At 25.3% G+C, this 25,055-nt stretch overlaps 1 protein-coding gene across 1 annotated transcript in view; it reads right to left on the reverse strand.

Annotated features, from left to right (window-relative positions):
- Positions 1-12,441: 12,441 nt before the first annotated feature.
- The window catches only part of LOC129612846 (lachesin), a gene marked incomplete at its 3' end in the record, with an annotated part of 31,875 nt that continues 19,261 nt past the window's right edge, over positions 12,442-25,055 (reverse strand). The window contains exons 5-11 of the mRNA XM_055526635.1: positions 18,823-19,008; positions 15,971-16,163; positions 15,015-15,143; positions 14,742-14,861; positions 13,269-13,439; positions 13,140-13,195; positions 12,442-12,897 (exon numbers count right to left, since the gene is read on the reverse strand). Coding sequence (XP_055382610.1) covers positions 12,442-12,897; positions 13,140-13,195; positions 13,269-13,439; positions 14,742-14,861; positions 15,015-15,143; positions 15,971-16,163; positions 18,823-19,008 — 1,311 coding nt within the window. The remainder of the gene's footprint in view (positions 12,898-13,139; positions 13,196-13,268; positions 13,440-14,741; positions 14,862-15,014; positions 15,144-15,970; positions 16,164-18,822; positions 19,009-25,055) is intronic.

Below are 25,055 nucleotides of genomic sequence, written 5' to 3' on the forward strand. Positions count from 1 at the left end.
ACCGTTAATCCTAAATATATGCAATCCTAGAACTAGTTTCGTTTATGAATGAAAATAATTTTAATAGTGCGGTAGGTATATATGGATTGTTTTTAAAAGCAGTATTTTCACTTGTTGAAGGGAAAAGTGCTACAATACAAACCATTGGTTTGACGCAACTTTATTAATTTTCAATTTATGAAAAATTTCATTAGATGATTATTTAAGATTTTATCAAAATATTAGAAAGTTAACGTTTTAAGATGTTGGTATAATAAATTTTGTTATGCTTATCATTTATGTTAAGAAATAATAATTTAGCGAAATTTAATTTTCGATTTGATACGAAATGATTGAAAATATAATATGTATATTTTAACATAAACATAACTTTAATGTCGGTGTCGAATTTTTCCGGAATACATAATTTTATTTTTAGTGCAATTTCCATTCTTATGTACATTACTGCTGCCAACATGCAAATAATTTTATCACTTAAATGTATTTACGCACTTATGTTTTGTTTGAGAAAAAGATAAAACAACATAAAATGCCGATTTATGTATTTTTAAAAAATGTGAGAATTTTAAAAAATAGATGTACAATTGGTAATAAGTAATATTCGTAATTCAAAAAATATTTTTCTTATGTAATTAATAATACCTTAGTTCACCATTATTTTATTTAGTCCCTTGGTTGCAAGATAAAAATGTAGATGTTGGGAATATGGGAAAAGTTGTTTGGTTGATCTTAATATTCAATAAAATAATCACGAAAACAGCCATTAAATTAATGAAAATGCAGCAGGGTGCAGCCTTATTAAGCGATACGTACATGTTTTGTTCCACATTTATACATTATATAATGTTATATTGAATTTTATATATCCATAGTGTTAAACAAAATATGTCCAGCAATGTATTACAGCATAGGCCATTGCATTGACCACTAAATCATTCTATGATATTTTCAGTATGCAAGGTTATGCCACTATTATATCCCACAACCTAGATCGTGGTTCTGAGTTCGCTAAAAATTGCTAATACCAATGGAAGATTAAGATCAAAGTGTCTAAGACTGAGGCGAGCTTTTTCAGTAAAAGGGGGAATTTCTTGCAGGCTTGTGGTTTAAAACTTGATACAGTTGAAATAAAGCGGATAGATTCAATGAAATATTTACAACTAGACAAAAAGCTCTTGTTTGGAGCCAATTACGGATTCTTAAAACATTGTATCCCCTAATATCTCTTAAAGGAAAAAAAATTTTACTTCTCAGAATCATTTTCCAAATTATGATGTTTTACGGTTCCCAGATCTGGGGCACTTGCGCTGAGACACATTTAAAACATTTAAGATTTTGAATAACCGAAACAAGTTTTTATTCTACCAAACCCTATTTTTTTCTCTCTCCCTTTCAAAAATTTACCAAAAAAAATTAAAAAGGTGTATTATATTATAAATGTAAGGTAAAAACTGACCGTTATATGTGAATCCTCTATAAATGTAAAATAATTGTCAATTCTATTTTAAAAAATAAAATGATAATATGTTAAAAATAGACTTGATTTTAAAGACAGTAATGTGATTTTATATTCCCAGAAATATGAAAGATAAAATTTTATATGATTCTGGAATCTTCATACCGCGATATGGATCACGTTTAACGTTTCCAGTTGTGTACCATTCATTTTTTGCATGCAAAATGTAACAGATTTAAAACGAATTTTGCATTTTGTTGGACAAATAATTTTTTGCGCATACAATTTTTTTTACAATTATAGATTTAAGCCCAAGTTTAATTAATTTTAAAAGCCCAAAATTATTAAATAAATACATAAACTTTTTTCAAAACTCTCAATATTCATTTAAAGTTGAGCAATATATTTTTAATAATTTAAAAATATACGCCATTATTAGGTAGTTTTATCCTGCTCCACCGGGAGTTGTGGGAGGAAATGTTGGAATTGGTGGTGGTGCGGGCATAGGAGTTGGCGGGGGTATTGGCGGAGGTATTGGTGGGGGTGTTGGGGGAGTTATTGGTGGTGGAATTGGTGGAGTTATTGGAGGTGGAGGTGGTGGTATTGGAGTTGCCGTGGTTGCGGTTGTTTTAAAAAAACGTCCTTTACTGCTTTCCTGAGCGGCTACATTTTCACTTTCAAGTCTTATAGCTGGAAATTGAAAAAGTTTTTGTGTCGGAATTATTTACACAATATAAGACTAAGAAAAAAACCAAGTTATGTAAAAACAAATTTTTTTCTTACCGACAAATATGCTGCTGTAAATTAATAATTTAGTGATACTTAACTGCATCTTAATTGGTAGAACAAATTAAACTTTGTGTTTTAATTAAACAAAGTGTGTTGCTTTTATAGGTAAACAATAAAAAAAAAACAGACAAAAATTAATGTTAGAAAAGGTGGTTACATTGTCAATGAGAAAATTAACGTATTTAATATGGTTTAGTGCAAACTTTTAAAGTTAGTAGATGTTGCAATTAAATACAGAAAATTGACAGTTGTAAGCTTTGTATCTCTTAAAGCCATAGCTTAATATTCAGCGTTTTATACAGTTAACATAAATTTATACGAAATATATTTATCTTTAGAAACCTTGGCTTTTTATAATTAAATGATTATTTTGCTTAGAACTGCAAACTTTGAAAACTTTATGTAAATGTAGACTTTTCCAAAAATCTACATGCATTCTAACTTTCATTATTTATTAAATCTAATGATCAGATTATCCTGCGAAAAATTAAAATGTTGGTGTTTTGATCTAATAATTCAAAAAAAAAATTTCAAAATAATATACAAGACTTTAATTTTTGATGAATAAACCGATACTGAAATAGAACAACAAACATTTTTATACTCGTAACAAGTTTAGATATGATTTTAACCTATTTTAAAGTTTAAATGGTTTTTACTGATTTTTGTCTGATACTCAAGTATGTCATTAACTTGACTGAATTATATGTTATACCCTGAAAATCTGTCTATAAAAGACAGGGATATCTACCCGAAACAGTATAGAACTGTTCCATTAAAACTTTCGGAACCTATGTTAGATTTAATTAGTCGAATAATTACAAAATTTCTATATTTAATTGGTTGTTAAATATTTAAATTTAAAATAATCTCTTTGAGGTGTATGCCATTTGTATTGAAATTCGTGATATAAACATTAAAAATTCAATATTTAATTATATATACATAACAACACATACCTTCAATTACATTGTGATGTATTACTAAAAAAATTCGATTTTTATTCTTAACACTTAGTATTCAAAAGTATGCATAAATTTATGGATTTAAAAATAATTTCAATAAGTGACAATATTTTGCTGCTATTTAAAAAGATAAAATTTAATATTTTATCTAAAATGTAAACTACACACTCTGCTAAAAAAATTTGTATATACTATTCTGGCTAATCTGTGCGTTGTTGTTGGTGGGAACGTTAATATTAGACATTTTAGACATAAAAATACTTAAAACGTTTAAGGATCTTCTGCTTATTTATTTATCCTGCTCCTCCGGGAGTAGTAGGGGGGAATGTTGGAATGGGTGGAGGTGGGGGTATTGGTGGTGGCGGGGGAATGGGCGGTGGCGGTGGGATCGGCGGTGGCGGCGGAATTGGCGGTGGTGGCGGAATGGGTGGAGGCGGTGGAATCGGTGGCGGTGGTGGTATTGGTATTGGGGGTGGAATAGGTGGTGGTGGTGGAATTGGTGGTGGTGGTGGAATTGGTGGAGGTGGTGGGAGTGGTGGTAGTGGTAATGCCGTGGTTGCGATCGTTTTGAAAAACCGTCCTCTAATGTTCTCATAAGCAGTTACATCTTCATGTCTAATAGCTGGAATTTGCAAAAATTGCTTGTTTTTGAATTTGTATTTGTATTTGAATACAATATAAAACCAAAAAATAATCCAAGTTATGTAAAAATAAATTTTTTTCTTACCGTTGTGTACGACAAATATGCTGCAGCAAATTAATAATTTAGCGATTTTGAACTGCATCTTAATTGGTAGAATAAATTTACCTTTATGTTTTAATTAAAAAACTTATGGTGCTTTTATAGGTAAACAAAAAAAAAACAGACAACAATTGTTGAAGTTCAAAAAGATGGTAAACTAATTTACATCATCAATGAGAAAATTAACGTGTTTCTTATATGGTATAGCTTAAACGTTTAAAGGTAGAAAAATAGAAAATTAATAATTTGTAATGCCTATATAATTGTAAGCTTTCTATGTTTTAGTGACATAGCTCAATTCATCAGGAGCTTTTATTTACACAAATTTGTATGAAATACATTTATCTTTAAAAACCTTAGCTTTAAATTAAATTGTATATACATATATCCATATCTTTAAAAAATAAAATTTAATATTCATCAAAAAGTTGAAATGATGGAGTCATATAAGTTAAAACTGAAAAGTTTGAAAAGGTTTATGAAATGTAGGTTGTATATCTAAGCTATTTATCCTAACTTCAAGAGTTGACTTTTAGAAAATTTCTTTATTTTTCAAACTTATAATGATCAGACTACCCCCCGAAAAAGTTTCAGCTTAGTATTTGGAAAAGGGTTTTATGGCAGCTATCGGGCCTGTCCAGCGTTTTCGCTCACATAGCTGCCGTTTAAAATTAAAGGTCGTATATGACAGCTAATCGAATAAGTATGTACATCAATTCCCTTAAAACTTCCTTAATATTTATAAGGTATAATTGAGCACACATTTACAAAACCAGTCAACCCAGAATAATATACTTTAGCCCCATAATTTACCTGCCTAAAATAATGTTTGTCAATTAAATAAAGAAAAAAGTTATAAATACAAAAAAAAAGTTATAGTTAAAAAACAGTTTTGACTGTTTTAAAAAGTCAAAATTTCTTCGTGACTTATGGAGTAAAAAAAAATCTAAACCATATTTTTGTTATTGAAATTTGTGATATAAACATAAAAAATTCAATATTCAAGTATACATACATATGTATATAAGAAAAACATTCTTAATTATATGCATTGTTTAAAAAAAAATCAGTTTTTATTCTTAACATACTCCGTATTTATACACTAAACACTTAGCATGCATATTCATAGATGTGAAAAATTTAAATGGCAATATTTCAATTTTATTTATTAAGATGAAATCTATTTTTTTTCTCAAAGTTATAAATTACACTCTGTTTAAAACTTCCTTTGATTATTATCCTGGACTCATCCGTTTGGTGTTGTCGGCGGAAATGTTGGAATTGGGGGCGGGGGTGGCGGTGGTGGCGGTGGTGGTGGTGGTGGTGGCGGAGGGGGTGGTGGTGGTGGAGGCGGTGGTGGTGGTGGTGGTGGAGGTGGTGGTGGTGGAGGAGGCGGTGGTGGTGGAGGAGGCGGTGGTGGGGGTGGAGGTGGTGGTGGAGGTGGTGGTGGTGGTGGTGGTGGCGGTGGCGGTGGGTTTGGTGGTGCTGGACTTTGCTTCCACTTATAAATGCCGTACGATGGCATGATTTTACTTTTCCTTTCTGATGCCGAATTTCCAAACAGAAGAACCAAATACAAAATTTGTATTAAATGTCAAAATAAATTTAAAATCATATTTATATATATGTATGTAGCTATAGAAATAAATTTACCATTTGCAACATATGAAAAAATTCCACACAAAATACAAATAACGAGTAAACGCTTCATTTTTTTACTTTACTAAAATAAATGCACACAACGATTTGAATATGATATAGTTTTAATTTTTATACCAATATCTTTAAAAATAATTCTTTGATAAATACATTTAACAAAACTAGCATCTCTCTAACTGTTGTCAATAATTTATTCAATGAGGTGCGTACTTTAAAGAGTTCTAAATCAATTTGAATTTATAATTAAAAGATCATTAACATTATGGCCCACTAAAATTTGTTATCAATAAATATTGTTAAAGAATATATGTAGATACATATATGCTTATTTCAAAATAAATAAAAAAAATAAATTAATCTACATGAATGTACTATTACAAGTGTTATTAAAAAGTTCATTAGCTTTGAAAATAACCTGTTTTTTAACAAAGTAAGAATTCTGAATTTCTAAACAAAAATAATAAAAGACTCCATAAAAATTTCAAGTAAAAATAGAACAAATTACACTAAATGACAAATCTAATGTAAAATACTCGAATAATGTTTTATTTTTGAGTAAAAAATTTTTACTCAAAACATTACTGTTATTTTGGTTCTTTCAGTGATCACTGTGGTGATTAAGTGATTTTAACTCGGCGTACTTTTATGTGTGAGAAATGAATTTTAATTTTTGGCACTTTTCCAAAAATTTTTGAAAAAAGTGCTTATTAGTTTCACTCTGGCCGTCCGTCTTTCCGTCCCTCCGTCAGTCCGTCTGTCTGTGCGTCCGCTCGTTCGTCCGTCAGTCCGTCTGTCCATGTGTCCGTTTACGAAACTTCTACACCCTTGAAGATGGAAGGACGAAATTATACATGTACATAAATTTTTATCAGAAAGTTATTTCCTTAGAAGAAAAATTTTATCTATCTCCCCCCTTTAAAAGTTGTAGGTCCTCAAACACCTAAAAATGTCATTTTTTGATTATTTATTGTAATAACACCACAAACGTTTTTTAAATTCCGCAAACGCAGAAAAGTAGTGATGCTATTCTTCTATCGGGGCAATCTATATTTGAACTTTAAAAAAACAAAATGGCCTCCAAAATTTACCGTTATCTAAAATCCGTTTTAAAATCCGAGCATTATGTTAACACCTCTCTAAACTTTTTTTTTGCATTATTTCAAAGACTGTATAAATCGTTCATCTTGCATTAAGCAATCCTTGAAATAGTTTCGTATGTGAAGGAAAGTAATTTTAATAGTGTAGTTGAAGTAAGTATACCTACATACATAGATTGTTTTTAAAAGCAAAATTTTCATTTGTTGAAGAGAAAAGTGCAACAAATCATTGATTTGACCCAACTTTATTAAAACTAAAACGTACTTTGAAGTTGATACAAATTAATTTTATAAATTTATTGATACAACTTGAGTTTAAGTTTTAATTAAGATGAATTTAAATTTTAGTTATTTTGTGATTTCGCCGGACATGGAACTCTAAAAAATTTTTTCTTCGGACTCGATTAATAGATTTTACACATCCCTGGCAAATGTTCTTAAAACTATAAAATTCTAAGCAAAGTAAATGATATTATACAAACCGTTACATTTTAAATTGTCATTAAGTAGATACTTTCTATAGTACCTTGTATGAAACAAAACACTTGGTATTACTCAAAATGCTTGTTGCTCACAAAAGATATGAAGAAGTAGTATTTGTACATTGTACGACCATATATGCCGTTAATAAATAAATAAACCACATTATAACTTAAGCAATACTGTGACTAAGAGATGTTTATGTGTAAGTATAATATAATTAAAATTTATTGAGAATTTGTCAACAACCTAAACTAATAAAATTGTGTTTGTATTGTATAGTACAAGTTAAATTTATTGGGATATACAAAAATACAGTCAAAATTTTTATGAAGATTTTTGTATTGTAAATATAAACTTTTTCAATATTTCACATTTTTCAGGTTTTTTGAGATTTTTGACAAAATGCAATATAAAAATGCTATAACATTATCAAACTTTGTTGCAGAAGAGTTAAATATAGAAAATATCAATTTAATAGAATATCAAAACAAATTAAAAATTTAATAGAACATTATTGTAATTAACAGACTGAATCTTAATAAAAATTGAGTAAAATTAATATTTTCGAATAAATACAAATTCAAAAATAAAAAATAAATATTATATTTTTTTTGAATTATTAATTTAAATCTCGCTTACCTAATTTGAGGTATTAAAAATAATGGATAACATAATTTCAATAAATAAATCCATTTTTACCACCATTTTTATGTTTGTATATGAATTTCTTAGTAGAATTTTAATTTTCAATTACAATAGCAGCCTGCGAAGGAGTAAAGAAAAAATTTATGAAAGTTTGTTACCGTTTGCTTTATTCGTTTTGAAATATCGTGCGATCGGATGAATGGGCGAATGGACGGACATCGTGATTCAACGCAGAATATTACACTGATCAGTACTATATACACGTCCATAGGGGAGATGCCTCTTTCAGATGGTTACAAACTTTATGACAGTTTATCACAATAAAATTCTTTATAGTTTTGACGAACTCGCGCACTTGTCACACTCTATTTTCATTCATCAGATTTTTGTTGAATTCGCAAAATGTGGCAAATTCCCCATAAATATAGGCTTATAAATTTTATTTCCGAACGTAAGGGTTTGTTGAGAATTGTACCTGGAAATTTCTTGATCAAAAAATTGTCAATTTATGTTTGTCAAGTTTATTATTATTTTTTTTTTATTTTAATATAGTATATGTATCTATATTTATATAAATATTTCAGCTACTAAATAGTAATTTACTTATTCATTTATATTAACATTGAAATATTATTTAATTTTTATTTAGTTTTTGATAAATTTTTAATTATTTTTATAAAACATTTCTTTCTCTTTTTTTTGTTTTAGTTTTACATTTTCAATTTATTTGTATTTAATTTTTGGATTTTATAATTTAAATTTAAATTATTATTTTTATATTTATAACATTTTGATTAGGCTAAATTTATTTACAGCATTTTTTTTTTGGTTTTTAATCATAATAATAACAAACATTTTTTATATATATATATATGTTTTTTAAACATATGTTTAAGTAATAAATATGTGTAAGCGAACTTTGTCCGCAAAAATAATATAATAATATTTTAAATATTAAATTGTTATACTTGTATATGTAATTATGTGTTATAATTATATGCTATATTTACATAATATAATGTTATAATTATATAGCAGAGTTCTTTTATATATGTGTTCATATGTATACATACTTATATGTTTATTATAAATCATAAAATTCTTTAAATGAAATTTTAATAATTTTCACAATTGACCACAATTGCAAAAATTTAAAAAATATAAGTTTTTAAAAGAGTTGCACCAAAAATAATAAAATCTGTATTGTTTTCGGGGACAATATTATAAACCGTAGTTTTTACTAAACGAATCACACGTAAGGTGCCATATTTGTTGTTCTATTAGACGTTCCTCTTACAATTTGTCAAAAATTTAGAAATGCTACGTTTCTAGATTTTCACAAAATTTTTTGTTCTTCTATTTAATATTTACATTATTGGCATAACAATTTCTGTTAAGCCAATACTGTTAAGTTACGTTTCGCGTTTAGTGGAACTATAAAAGATAAAACGTCCTCATCTACTTGACGCGTCCAGTGAATAGAGAAAAATAATACAAAATTTTGCGAATTTTTTATATTACGTCATAAAATAAAATTAAATTATTATTATTTGCGAGTAGAATAATATTATTAAAATATTAATTTCTTAGATCTCAGGCCAAATTCTTCATTTAAGGATTTTTTTGATTAGAGTCTTTGAAATATGTACGTATATATCATGTTTTTTTTTAATAATTAAAAATCCTTAATTTTATATTCGATTTTATGCTATTCTTTTTTTTGGATATTCTATATATTAAGGTGTAGTTTTTATTTTTATTTTAGTTTTTAATGATTTATGTACGAGTATAATCAATTATTTTTTTTTTATCAACTAATTTATTTAAAAGAACTCCTAAAGTATACCTATTTCTATTCCTATAGTAGGCATATATATATATGTATGTGTTTATATACAAATACCGAAATATGATTAAATAAAATATTTAATATTATTTAAACTTAAAATAATTTTTGTTTTTTATTTTGGCACAGTATCAAAGTGAAATTTTCTAAAGGAAAATTGAAAAGATAAGTAGGTTTATTACGTTCAGCGAATTTGCCAAGCTAATCGAATGCTCTAGAGAAATTGAGAGAAAGATATTGGAGAATTTGCTAACATTATGGTATTTTATGTGTAGTGAATTGACCTTTTGCCTGTCTTTTACGCAATGACAGCTTGGGAGTTTTTACTCAACGATAGCATTAAAATTATTTTATTGCATAAAATTTTGTTTTCTTTAAGCAAATTCAAGTTTTAGCCACATTATATATTTATTTGCAAGATTTTATCCCGATTTCGTAAAGAAATCTGACGAATTCGTTATTCTCGTTATTCATAATAACAAACCGTTATATTTATCAATTTTCTTGGCGAATTCCCCGCATGTAATAAGATGAACTATTATTGTTTAGGCGTTCATTATTTGAATTTTTTTAGAGATTATAATCTCCAAATTTAGACTTTCTTTTTAATATAAGGCTAAGTGATTATTTTAATTTATATAATTAAATTTTTGACAAAAAAAAATTAAATAAAAGATATATAAAGAAAAAATAATTAATTACGTGTGTGTACGTGTGTGTATTTTAGTTTCAAAAAATATTTTATTGTTTCTCGAACGGCAATTGAAACCTAGTACGATTTCGTTTTTATTTTAGATCATAGATTAAATAAATTTTAATTAATGTTAGTTTGACATTAAAAATTAAATATACCAGACATATAATTTTATATATAACAAATAAGTTCTTTTTCATTTTATTTTATATTTATCATTTTTGATTTTTTAAAAGTTTTCGAACAAAATATTGCTGAATACTGAAATTATTTATGAACTATTCAATATTTTTATTCATTTAACTATTTTATTTCGTGGGCCTTTTTAAAAAATAGGTTGAGTTGTTATTTTGTACAAATTTATTAAAACATTTTGTGTTAACTTGTAAATAATTTATTTAACATATTGATAATTTAGTTAATTTAAAAAAAAATAATAATAATTATTTTTACTCTATTCAATTTTGTTTTTTCTGTAATACAATTATTAAAATTAAGAAATTAAGTTTACGAAAATATTTATTTTTATCCATTTTTATTTCCATTGAAATTAAATGGTCGAAAATATTTTGGTATTTGCAAATTTTAATTTTTAATTCCATAATAAAATTGAATTTCGTAAAATTGAAATCCAGCTCTGCAAGACGTACGCGTCATAAATTCCAATATACGTTGACAACGCAACTGATTATTACTTTAGCGTTTTCTTGCATTTATTTAAGGGCTGATGCACAAGTGGTTTTTCCACTTTATTGTAAAAGTTTTTAAAATGTGAATTACGAAAATTTCCCAATTGCAGATAATTGTCACTTGTAAAATCAAGCGAATGATATGATAAAGATATGATCGTCAAATCTTTGACATACTGGAAAACGGCAATGCATATAATGTGATCACGATTAAAAAATAATCGAACCAATAAGATAAATATGCTAAGAAAATTAAAAAAAATTCAAAAGTTCTTCAAATAATTCTTAATTTTGTTTTAACACAAAAATATTTATTACTTGATAATTACTGTAGAATAGAATATAAAATTGTTGATTACACAAAATTTAATTTATGACAAAAATTTGTTTAAACAAGTCTTTTTACTTTTCTAGAGATTTTTTTTTCACACACAGAAATTAGATTTCTCTTCGAGGAATTTAACAAAAAAAAATGTTAGTTTTTCTTAAAAAAATGTCAACAAACCGACTACATACAAAGTTCTTTCAAAATTTTATGAAAATAATTTTTTTTCTTTAATTATTCCATTATACTTGAAATGTGAAAAGTTTAATATCGTAATTTTTCAATGAAACAATTCGTTAAGGGAAAAATTTAAATTTCTTATTTGCAAATTTTGAATTGCAAGTAATTAATCTTCACAGTAGCTTTTATACTACAATTTGAATACAATCGGAAATAAAGGCGCGCCGCCGCTGTTATAAGATTCACAAATATTACAATGACAAAGAATTAAATCAAATATTTCAGATTATAGAGTAAGAGCCAAAATTAATTTGAAACAGTGAAGTTTACCATAAAATATTGGTTAGAACTTTTGAACTTCGAACTTTTCTTTAGATATTTTAAGGTTAATTTTGCAATATTAAATTTTTTAAGAATTATATAAAATTATTTGATTTTTAAAAATTATTACTTTATTATCAGACAGTTTATTTTTGGAAAGAGAGTTACAATTTGTATATTTATATTTAATTGTATATATATATATATATATATATATATACTTATAGCTTTATTTTAATGTAATGTTAGTTTTATCGGCACCGATTCGAGAATTTTTTATGGTAGAGAAAAAGAATAATTTTAATACTTTATTATTTATACAATATAATTATAATTATAATAATTTTTATGATTAACACTGAAAAGCAATTTATTTATAAACAAAATAATGCTGATTACATATCATTATGATCATATAACAATTAACTAATAGGACTAATATTATTATTATAATAATATAAAATAAAAACTATAAAAATGAAATTTTTAACATTATTGAAAATAATATTATTTGAATAATTGATTGTTTCTTAAAATATAAAAAATATTTTTTATCTATTTCAAATAACATAAATCTATTTTGATTTACTGTTATATTTGATAATGATAAAAATAATAATGATGATGCAACTATTAATAATGATAATAATAATAATGATATAAGAGGTATGGCAAACCATAAAAATCTGAACGATGACAACAATTTGGATATATCTGAAAATTTATACACTCCTAATAATATAGTTGGTATTGATGATATTAATGAACATAATGACATCATTTGTAATAATAAATATGCCCTTAATTCAATTTCATTAAGTATCCATTTGAATTTTCTTGTTGCTTGAAATATTAACGAATTCGAATATAATGATGTTGATCCAGAATTACTGGAACTATGACGAAAATCAGTGTCACCACGATGTGATCCTTTATGTACACGATTTTTATCTCTTGTATAACTTTCATCGAGTAGATTTCCGTTGTCAATTTCATCAACATTTTCCTAGGGTATCAAAACGAAAAAATTACTATAAAATGGGAAAATTTTTTTTTTAAATTATTTAAAATGTTTAAAACACGTTATTCGTGACTTGTAGAAAAAAATAAATTTGAGAATATTGTTCCTTTTAAACGTTCCTTTAAAATGTATAATTAAATTAAGTTGCGAGAGTTATTCGAGAAATTATATATACTTAAAAGTAACACACTTTATGACTATAATAGAAAGATATTTAAGAGACTTACAAAACTATGATCATCTTCATCTCCATTTGATTTTTTTCTTCCTGGAACTTCCATTTCTAAAATTTAAATAAAAAAAATAATTCAAAGACTTCTAAAAATACAATATATACCAAATTTTTTAAATCTTACCATATAATCTAATAGTACCCTCAGTATCGCCTATACTATTTTTAGAAATGCATTTGTACCCACCAAAATCAGTTTTTTGTAATCTTTTTATTTGTAATGTCATTTCAGCGGCATACATTGATATATCTTTTTCATCTATAATATATCTTTCGCCTGGTATTATCATTTCACCTGAAATTAAATTTATTGTTGTTGAAAATTGACACCTCATTATAAGTAAAAGAACGGCAAGTGGAGATATATAGAATAATAAAAAGTGATATGACTAAGAGTTTATGAAAATACCACAGATGAAAATACATTTAGTTTAAACAAGAATGCCCTATACAGATAAGTAGTTACGGCTTTCTAAGAACAAAATAAGTGCAGTTGTACACTTCTAACAAATAAAAAAAAATCGGATGTGGTTAGCACCGTACCGTTTACTGTCTAGTTTTGTGAAAGTATTATAGAAGATTGGAAAATTCCTTTTAAACACTTTCATATCTAGTAAAATGTAAATTTGGCTCTTAGTAGAGTTTCGCTTTGTGCTATTCGAATTCCCTGAAAAGTTCGCCAGTTAAGTTCGGTAACTACAGTTACTTTTTACAAAAATCCATCAATTAGTTCCATAGATATGTAAACAAAGAAAAATTGTCCTCTAGTTCGATTTCCGAGCCCGGACGCTTCCGAAAAATTTATATGTTCATTGCTCTAACACCCCAAATATAAATATGAAATTTAAAAAAAATCGGTTGAATATTTCTCTTTACGTGTTGAAAAATATAAAACCAGCCCGCGAAAAGGTCCAGTTCCCGAGGTCTAATATATCCCAAAATTTGATCAATCCGTGACGGACAGACAGGCGGATAGACCGACATCTCTCTAAAAATAGTTTATTTACGCTTCTCTACAAGGGACAAGTGCGATCTCACCGAAAATTAGACATTCGAAATTTGATGTCATTACATAACCTCCCTTATTGTACGCAATGCGGTTAAAACGGTTGTATTTCAGAAATAGGATATTTTTAACTGCAGTTCTAAAATTTTTTTTTGAGTTTGTATGTGCACCTGTAACTCCTGCTTTTCATTTGCAGTTACAGTTGCAAGAGGCTTCCTAGGCTATGTAATTGTTCTTTTCAAAAACCACAGGTATTATTGCAATATTAGTTTAAAATATTTAGAAATTTTTATACTAAATCATTATTATAATTGTATTACACTCGTATATGCATAGGCCTTATACGTACATTGTACATATGAAACATTGAGTTAAAAGGAAACTCATATTTTATTAAACGGCAAACTGTTCAAAAATCCTAATAAAATAATTAATGAAAATTAAATGTGTGACAAACAGAATAATTACGATTTTTCATTAATGCATTATCATTAAAATACAAACTTACATAACGAAAATTTAGCCAATGATCAAACAAAAAATATAAATTTACATTTTTATAAAAATAAGAAAAATACGTACGATACTGACCATTCTCCCTTTGCCAGTAATTAATTGCTTTTGGTGATGCTTCTACATTACAAATTAAAGTAACATCTGTCCCTACTGGAGCACCGACTAATTGATTTGGCACTTGTACTAGTGGATGAACTAAAAGTAAAAAAATACTTTCATATCAGATAGTTACATAAAAAAATAACATTTGTTTTTTGAATTTTTTAGGTATTTAGAAAGAAACGATTGTGCAATTAATCCCAAAGTGTTTAATTTTAACATAAACTAAATCATATGAGAGTTATTTACAATGAACTTGTAGTTTCATCCTTTTACTGACGGATGGAGGAACCCCATTAGATGCTATACACAAATAAGCTCCCATTTCCGATCTTGTAACTTTTGATAGCCACAACATTTCACCTTCGACTGCAAGAGCTGTAATTATAACAAAGTTAAATATATTTAAATATTATAATTATAGTTTTATTAGTTCAAATAACATTTTTGTTTTCTTTGTTGAACTTTACTTAATTTTAAATGCCTACAATTCTATGTTATGGAAAAAACTATTGGTAAGAACATATCACTCGGTAGAATTTTGGTTTTAATGAATTTAAAACCAAAAGAACTGGTGATTGGAAATTTCAATGAATCTAATAAGTATTTTTGGCGATTCTAAAGGTGAGACATGATAAACCTTTTATAAAACATATGGAAAGTATTGACAGCTGTAAAGCCAATATGTTTCAAGAGAGTCGTTTTAAGCGACCATGCAAACGTCGTTGATATGCCACAATCCCTGATTTAAGGAGTGGATAACTGCCGCATGTTAGTAAACCATCTATGGTTAATTATTTTAATTTGTTTATAACTGAGGAAATTAATGAATTTAGCTTATACCGAGTTATGCAATTGCTTTTTACGCTGATGGCTAGAAATTGAACATAAGAAAATCATGAGACAGGGAATATAAATTTCAAAAGATTTCGTGAGTCGATGGAGCTTCGGCTTATAGTGAGATCTCCTGCACTCCAAAATAATTACTCTACTTTTTTGAACAAAAATTCAAAAAAAGCAGAGCAATTCCTTAAAAGGAAAAATATGCCAAAAGAGATAAACATATATTAAAAAAGAGAGTTAAAAATTATGTCATAATATTGTTTTACAATAGTTAAGATTTTTGAATTGCATTTCGAGTAATTGGGTAAATTGGAAGACTTGATCTTAATGACCTTAAACATATAACTTTATTGGTTTTATACCTTTTGTTTTTCCATGTGGACCATTACGAGCTATTATTTCTCTGCCGTCTTCCCTCCTCCACGTAATTTTTGGTGTTGGAAACCCTCTTGCTTTGCAAATCATTTTCGCTGAACCACCTTCTGGAACCATCATGTCCCCGGATGTTTCTTCATTTATTATGTCTGGTGGTATAACTACTTGTAAATAAGCCGTCTTCGTGAATAACGAGTATTTTCAGTGATGAAGAAGAAAAACAAAATATCGAATATCGTAATGAATAAATAAAAAATTTAATAATTTGAATTTTTTTTTTACAATTTTTTTATGAAAATAAAATGTCCATAAAAGAGTACAATGTTATTTCAATGCAAACTAAATCCTAAAAATATTTAACCTTTAATAGATCACCTTTATCCATTAAAACTTTAATAGATAAATATTTAACCTTTAATCTTTGTATCTGTATAATAAGGTAGTAATTGTGAGCGTTATTGTAATTCATTACTATTTTCAATACACACAATTTCTCCGAGTAGGCGCCTAAATTCTCCTTTTATAAAAATATATTCTGTTTGTGTCCACTTTGTTAGTGTGTTTCACTGTACACTAGATTTCACCTGAATGGATTCAGTTGCTACATGATGACTTCATCGGATCGATGGAAATGTTCTATAATCGTGTAAGTCCTATCTGACAATATGACAAGTATGTTACTTTTTCGAAATAGAATTCTAAGTTAATTTTACCATATGGAGACTTGGAATCTATCACAGATACTTTGAGCTAATATAGCTAAATAACATATCTTATTTATTTATTTATTTATTTATTTCAGTATGTCTGAAGAGAATACAAATTTATTCTCATATAAAGACTATATAACAAAAATGATTTTTTTTTTTTTTTTTTTTTTTTTTTTTTTTCTTTTTTTAACAAAAAGTAAGTATATATAAATCAAATTAGTATGAGTTTAATAAAGTAAGTGTTATATGCAATAAAATAAAAAAAAAAAAAAAAAAAATTTGGATTCAATTTTAATAGTTAGATGACATTGAATATAAAGCAAAAACAATATTCGTAGTATAGTACAAAGTAAATTTTAAAATTCAAAAAAGAGAAAAGAAAAAGAAAATTAGAAATAAAATATCGCTGAAAATTTTTCGAAATTTTGAATAAGCAGTATTTTACTTTAATGGGAGAAAGTTGTAGTTTATATGAGAGTAACGTATGTGTTGGTTGGAATATTGGTTCAATTCTTATGCGATTATTTTTTTGCGAATTTTAATTTTGAAATTGTTTTAAATTTATTCTGGTAATTATTATTTTACAATGAACAGTATTTCGTGCCTCTAAGATAATAATTGTTTATTAAAAGCGAATATTCACTTGCAAAAATGTTGTTTATTTTAACTTTTTTTCCAATTTTTAGCAATTCTCTTTTACACTCATTTAATTACCATTTGTTATCAGAACTGTTACCTTAGTTAACTATGTTGGAAATTGAAATGACTCAATTTTTTCTAAAATTATTTTAACTATTATTTGAATCTGAAAATCATTTAATTTAACCTATTTTAATTATTAAAGAAAACAAAAAAAAATTGTTTTAATGAAAATTATAAGGTTAAAAAAATTCCACTAATTAGTTTTTATAACGTGGTTGGATTATTTCAGAAAAAAAGTAGTCATAATATGTAAATTCGCAGATTGAGAAACCAGGGTGATCACATAAAATTTAAAATTATTAAGTTTATAATTCTATAGAAGTAACAAGGTCTTATATGGGAATGAATTTCAATTGCGCATATAGGAAAATATATTCAAGGGTTCTCGAAATAAAAGGATTTCAACGAAGTGTCACGAAAGCTCACTATTTCCTTCGGGGTTATTAGCCCTGTCGACCATTTGTAAAGATAGAAATGTAATAGTCTTCCTTTGTACAAAAGTATACCCACATGCCTAAATGGGTTAATATTTTACATTACTGTGAATTTTTCGATCGGTTGCTATTTTAATATTACTCAAAAGTATTCCCCTAAATTTATGCAAAATCATACAGTAATGAAAAGTCATGAGTTCAAAAGTTAATATGAGCTCCAATCTTAAATTGTTGAAGTAAAATATCCTTTTGAACAAATAACGAATTTAAAGATTGTATTAAGGTTTCTATCAATTTTTTTTTAAGACTTGGACAAGTATATAAGTATTTAATACACAATTATATGTCATCGTAAAAACCACTGTCATTTGACACTTTAATGCCAACATTTTATAGTAAAAATACTTGTCATTTGTCAAATAAGTATACCTCGAATTTTAATAAGTTTTAAAAAAGAAGAACAAAGAGAAGTGTTAATTTTCGTAAAAGCGAAGCACGTAATTTGAAAACTGAATTTTTCGATATTCTTTTCTTATTTTCTTTTTCCTAGGAATATTCTGAGATTAATTTTTTTTTAATTTCCAATAAATTTAAATTCGAACAAAATTTTAACAATACTAGGTAAAGAATTTTTAATTGGATGATTTAATGGAATAGAACGAAAAAAAACATACGTTGAAATCTTAAAATAATTTAGATAACTAATTAAATGCAGATCTAATATCATTTGACATTTTGCACAGATATCGTTCTTCGAATACATTTTATCGCGCATTATAAATCTATAGCCTCGACATCATAAAATTATAAATAATATTACAAATAATATTTACAATATGATATTGTAAAATTTTCAAATTTTCTACAAATATTTTATATTAAGTCAACATTTCAAAATAAAATTAAAAATTTACAATACTTATATAAATATGTATTTCAATTTTTTTATATATGTATATATAAATATATCAGGTATTATATAATTATAATTACTTGCATCTTCATAGGATCAGTATTAACTTGACACATATATTGGCCAGCATCTTCCATTCGAACATTTCTAATTAATAACGTCCAAGTATTATAATCATTATGGGTAACTGTTAAACGATCAGCACTTGATATAACATGCTCATGTATTGCAAGTATAGCTTTTGCATCAGCTTTAATCCATGCTACCTATATTTTATATTCATATACACGTACACATTCATATATTTTATACGCAAGTTTTATACAATTCCAAAATTTAATATCACGCATTGTACAAGCGTTTATAATATTTAAGAATTTTTTTTTTTATTTAATAATTTAAATTATATTGAGTTGTAATTGATTTTTTTTTCATTTTATTGCAAATATTTAATTTAATATTTATATACAAAATACATATATATATATTATAACGGTATGTTTACATATTCATTAATGTTACAACGTAGTAAGATTTTGATTTCCGTTTCCGTTAGATTGAATGAACAAATATTTTATATACGATGAATTTCGTTATAATATACACATGTATGTATATGTGTAGTAATTTAATATGAAATGGTATATGTAATTAATATAATATAATGTAGTTATAATAAGCGCGTATGTTTCAGATTTGATTTTTATTGTGGTAATTAAATTTTATTTTTTTATTTTATTTTGTAAACAAAAATTAATTTATTGTTTATTATAATTATTATTATTATTTTTTTGTATATTATTTTTGAACGTTATTTTATTTGAGAAAATAAATATGTATACGTTATACATTTTATAATAAATTTTCAAATTATTATGTTTAGGATGCATTTTTTTTTTAGTTTTTGTGTTCATGAAAATTTAAAGATTTAATTTTATATATGGAAGTAATTGAATTTATTCAATTTTAAAATTAAATTCACGCAAATGGTTTTATAAAATAAGAGGATTCAATTTAAAGTCCAATATTCATTCATTCATGCATTTAATATTCAATTTGTTTTCATTATTATTTAAACAATAATTTAATTATATATTTGAAGCAATATTTTTTAAGTAATAAGTCATAAATAATATAATTAATTATCAATTTAAAATTTTTACCCCACAAAATCCACCATTATAAAATTGAGTTATTTGTATTGTGAACATATTATAAGTGTAGTTGGAATAACGGTAAATTATTTTTTTTTTAATATTAAAATTCAATTTATTTGATTTTTTTAATTATTTATTTATTTTTTTTGTTTATTATTTTATTAAGATTAAAACAGGTTTCACGAGTTTTTTATTTAATTTTTTTATTATAGATTGTGAATATGAACAAATTATTTAAGCAGTAAATATTAAAATTTTAAATAAATAATTGAAATGTAAATGTCATCCGATTATATTATGTTTTTACATACATCAATATATATGTATATGTATATATAATGAATATATTTGTGTATATTTATTATTATTTTGTACATAGGTATATGCGTATTTAATGTTGATTTTTTTCGTATATTATTGAAGATAATTGTAAAATAATTATGATCCAATGAAATATGATGAAACAGGAAAAAAATATATTTTTTTTTTATGTGATTTGGTATTGCAGAAAATTCATCGAATTAGAATTAATGCATATATAAATATTTTCATCGTTAAAGTTGAAACCATCCAGGATAATTGATTTGATTTTGATGCGGTTTAATTTCATTACGGTGGGTTTTATTTTCGATTTTAGATTCGTTTTTTTTTGTTATTTTGTTTTATTGGTTTTGGTTTGAGTTAATTATTATGAGAATTGAATTGAAATACAACAACAAAAAAAAAAAAAACATTTTTTTTAATATATTTCATTTTTTAGTTAAATAATATTTTAATTTAATTTTTTTTTCTCAAATATTAAAATAATTTAAATTTATTAACAAAAATTTTGATGATAATTTAATTTTTAGGAATATTTTCTAAATATTCAAAACTTAAATTAAAATAATCAAATGATTAATTATTTTTTTTTTTATTAAAAATTTTAATTACATTTTATACTTAATATTTTAAATGAAATATTAAGTATATTTAAAATAATTATCTTCAAATCAAAAATTTTCAATTGGGCCATCTACAGTTTCTTATTTTTATATTAAATGAGCTTAAAGAATTTTAAAGCAATTAAACAACATTGAAAGAATTCTCGGAACTAATTCTTGCATGGTTGTCCGACCGACTGAGGGCCGGTTTATAAAACTTCCACCACCTTTAACATAGACAGTTGAAACTTAACATACAAATAAATTTTTAGTAGAAACTTATTTGCGTATTGAAGAAAATTTTTACCTATCTCTCCCTTCCACTTTAAAAGTAACAGTTCCAAAAAACGCTACAAATGTTATTTTTGATTATTTGATCAAGGAAACCATAAACATTTTTCAAATTGTGCAAACGCGGAAAAGTATAATTAAATATTAAAAAAACGGAATAGACGTTGAAATGAACAAATTTTTTAAATATTAATAAATATCTCGTTAGAACAAAATTTTTTTCCACTTTCAACCCCTTTCAAGTTAGTAATTTTTAACATTACAATATTTTTACTTAATAATGATCTAAAATGTAAATAATGCTCGAAGTACATACTCGTAACAACTTACTTCTAAAAATTATTCCGTTTGTATTAATTCTAGCCAACTTTTATATAAAGTTACATAAGTAGGAGTCACACAATCAAACACACATTTATTTTCATTTTTAAGGATAAATATAAAAATGTATAAATATTATAATTCTATACAAGACTACATAAATAAATGTATACACGAAGTGTATAAAAGTATGTCTATGTATATATACGAAGCGAAGTACAAATATACGAGCATTTACGAAGAAATGTATAATTCAATACGAAGAAATATACGAATTTATACGATAATATTTATCGTAATATGAAAATACGATTATTCGTTTTAAACAATTTTTCGAATGTTCTTAAAATAATTAAAAATTTTTTTATTTTTAAATTAACTTTTCTTTTAAATTATAAAATTTAATTTCTGAATAAACAAACTGTAGACTTGCCGTTTAATAAAACAATTTTTTGATTAATGAAGATGATAATTTTTTTTTATATATCAAATTATTTTACATAAATATATTTAAAAAGAAAAAGAACAATAATATAATTCAAGTATAAAATAAAGAAACAAAAAAAATAATAGATAAATTAGAGAAAAATAGAAATGAAAAAAGATTTGTAAATGAAACAAATGAAAAATTACAAAACAATAAAATTTTTTTTTTAAATATTTTTTTTATATATGTATATAATCAACACATGCAAAAGGGTGCAATTTACTGTTTCGGTTTTTTTCTATACAATTTAGCGGTGCTATAGATAGACAAAAACAACTTTTGGTGCAATTTAAAAAAGAAACGGTGCAGTTTTATAGTTGCTATGTGCAATTTTAGTACAAATATACACATACTTATTAATATACAATTTAATTGGTTTTTTTTTTTTTGTTTGTAATAGTAGAAAAAAAGTTTTATTTATGTAATTTTTTTATTTTAATTTTTAAATATTAAAAAAAAGTTTTCACATTTATTATTACATAATATTTAAATTTTTTTATATACATGTGTATGTAGGTATGTGTGCATAAATAAAAAAAAAGAATAAATTTTTTTTTTAAATTGCAAGTGTTGGGTTTTTTTTTTCATCTAAAAAAAAAAAACTTTTCATTTTCAACTTAAAGTTTCTCATTACGTATCAATTTCAATCAAAAATAAAATTTAACTTTATTTTCATGTATGTATGTTTGTATGTAAATGAGTTCAGATGCAGATGAGGAGATGGTAAGATATCAACGTCGAATAATTAAAAATGTTGAAAGTCAATTTTTCTAGCTTCCAACTATTTAGAAATTATTGAATTCGCAGAAAGTTTGTTCATTATTTTACCAATTTTCGAGAGGACAATTCGAAAATACAGAAATACACAGCTTTCTTAGTTGCTGGTTTTCAGTTACCTTCCGTCCTAAGTTGTCGAATTCCTGTGACTGTATATTGAAGACATGTGCTCATACATTAGTGTATCTTGGAATTTCATTAAATTTTTTAGTGATCTTATTGTTTAATTTATTACCTAGTTTAATTTCATTGGATTTGATTTGGGGGTCACCCTATATTTGATTTTAATAAAACGTTAAAATTGACGTATTTGAAAAATTTGTATGTTTTTTGTGGTTAAAATTGCATTTCATTGAAAAAGGATTAATTTTATGAATTTGATTTCTTTTTACACTTCAAAATTTTAGCAGTCTAGAAAAAATGATTTTATATACTTTATAAATAATAATTGGATTGTTTGTAAAAATGTTATGCGATTCAATATTTTAATATTTTTAAAATATAAAATATATGCTAATGTAAGTTCTATAACTGAGTGGAAATTTCCATCAGTTTATTGATAATTTTTAATTTGTAGGCTGTAAAAGTAGGTTTTACTCTTTATATGTTAAGAGCATAACATTTTTTTTTTATTTAAAATTAGAAAAACTTTAAATTGATACTTATACAGTTATATAATAATGGAACATACATACATACATACATACACATGTATTGTTTTTTATTTTATTATGTAAAAAAAATTTATTTATTTGTTTTATTTTCTATAAGGGTCAATTTAGATTTCAGATTAACTATATGTCACTTAAGGGTATGTAATAATATTGCGCTCTTTAAATGACAGATATGCAATTTTGCAAATAACACATATGTATTTATATATATATACTATAAAAAATTTGATTGATGACGTATTATGACTAAAATAATCAAATCAATAATTTTTATTGCATCCATCATAATTATTATACACAGTTATTGAAGACTTCATAATAATTTACTCTCATATATTATTTGGAAAGGTTATAAATAATTAATTAAAATAACAAAAAAAAATGAAGTTTAATTCGTTTCGTTTTTAAAAAAATAAATCGAAAATAATATTTAAATTTTAAGAGTTTTATCGTTTTAAAAGGTATGGAACTTACTTATTCAGAACCGAATTTTTTAATACTTGCTCCAATGTTGTACACCAATTTTATTACGTAAATGACGAATTTGCTTGAAGTCATGAAGAATTTTAAACTCTTAAGTCATAAGACTCTTAAACAACTTTTAGAAAAAAAATCAATCATAAGTTTTGATGTTTTCAATTTAATTTTAAATTTTTCGTCCTTTCTGCGTTTGTTTTCTTATTTAAAAGTGAAGCAGTAAATCTTTTTTTTCTTTTGGTTCAGAAACCTTCCGCGTTCTTAGACGTCTAGGAATCTGGACATTCTGGTTGGCACACTGGATGGTATAAATAATGCTTTCAATTGGCAGTACTTATTACAACAGGAAAAATTAACAAGGTACCTGTTTTACTAAAACTTTCATAAGGTTTACCTGGCAGATGTGATGAGGTAAAAAATGTATCGAAGGTCTCCTGAAAGAATTTTTGTGGATCGAGTGAAGGCAACTTAAGGAGATCTTAAGGTCTATAAATGATTACGAAAAATCCGGAACCTATTTCATTTCACAACTGAACACATAGAAGGGATTATACTTGAAACTTAAAAAAATAATTACATTGATAAGTTTTACAGTGTTGGCACATCAGTGGACCCACATGATATATTGTATTATTATTATGTATATAATAATATAATTTGTATATATAATATAATATGTCCCATTTTCTTAAAAATTAATTTTTTATGAATGGCAACCCTGGTTGAGACTGCTGTAACAAGTAGAAAGCGGAGATTCTCTTGAACATGTCTGTACTAGTTGGATGATGAAAAAATAAACTAGTTTGGTGTTTATATTTTCTACCGGAAGTATAGAAAAGTAATCAACGTGCGTGTCTTTACTCGTTTTTAAAAAATTTGGATTGGCTTGAAAGAGCAAAGGGATAATCAGTGCAACTGGTGCAATAAAGGAGCAATTTAGCTCATATGGTATTGTTGCAGAGGAAACAATGCTTCGGGATTTTATCGAAAAATATTTTTGAATCAGATTTCAGAATTATATAGGTACATATAATCTTAATCCTTTATATTTGTATTGTTTAATTAATTAATTTTAAGTAACATGAACTTCTTTTTTTTTTAATTTTTGTATATTAAAATAAATCAAAAACGTAAAATAGATGTAAAAAATAAGGAAAGAATTTCATTTAAAATTTTTTTAATAGAATTTGAAAATTATAAATAATT

The sequence above is a fragment of the Condylostylus longicornis genome, unplaced genomic scaffold (assembly GCF_029603195.1).
Source record: "Condylostylus longicornis isolate FDR11 unplaced genomic scaffold, ASM2960319v2 ptg000004l, whole genome shotgun sequence".
Lineage (NCBI taxonomy): Eukaryota > Metazoa > Arthropoda > Insecta > Diptera > Dolichopodidae > Condylostylus > Condylostylus longicornis.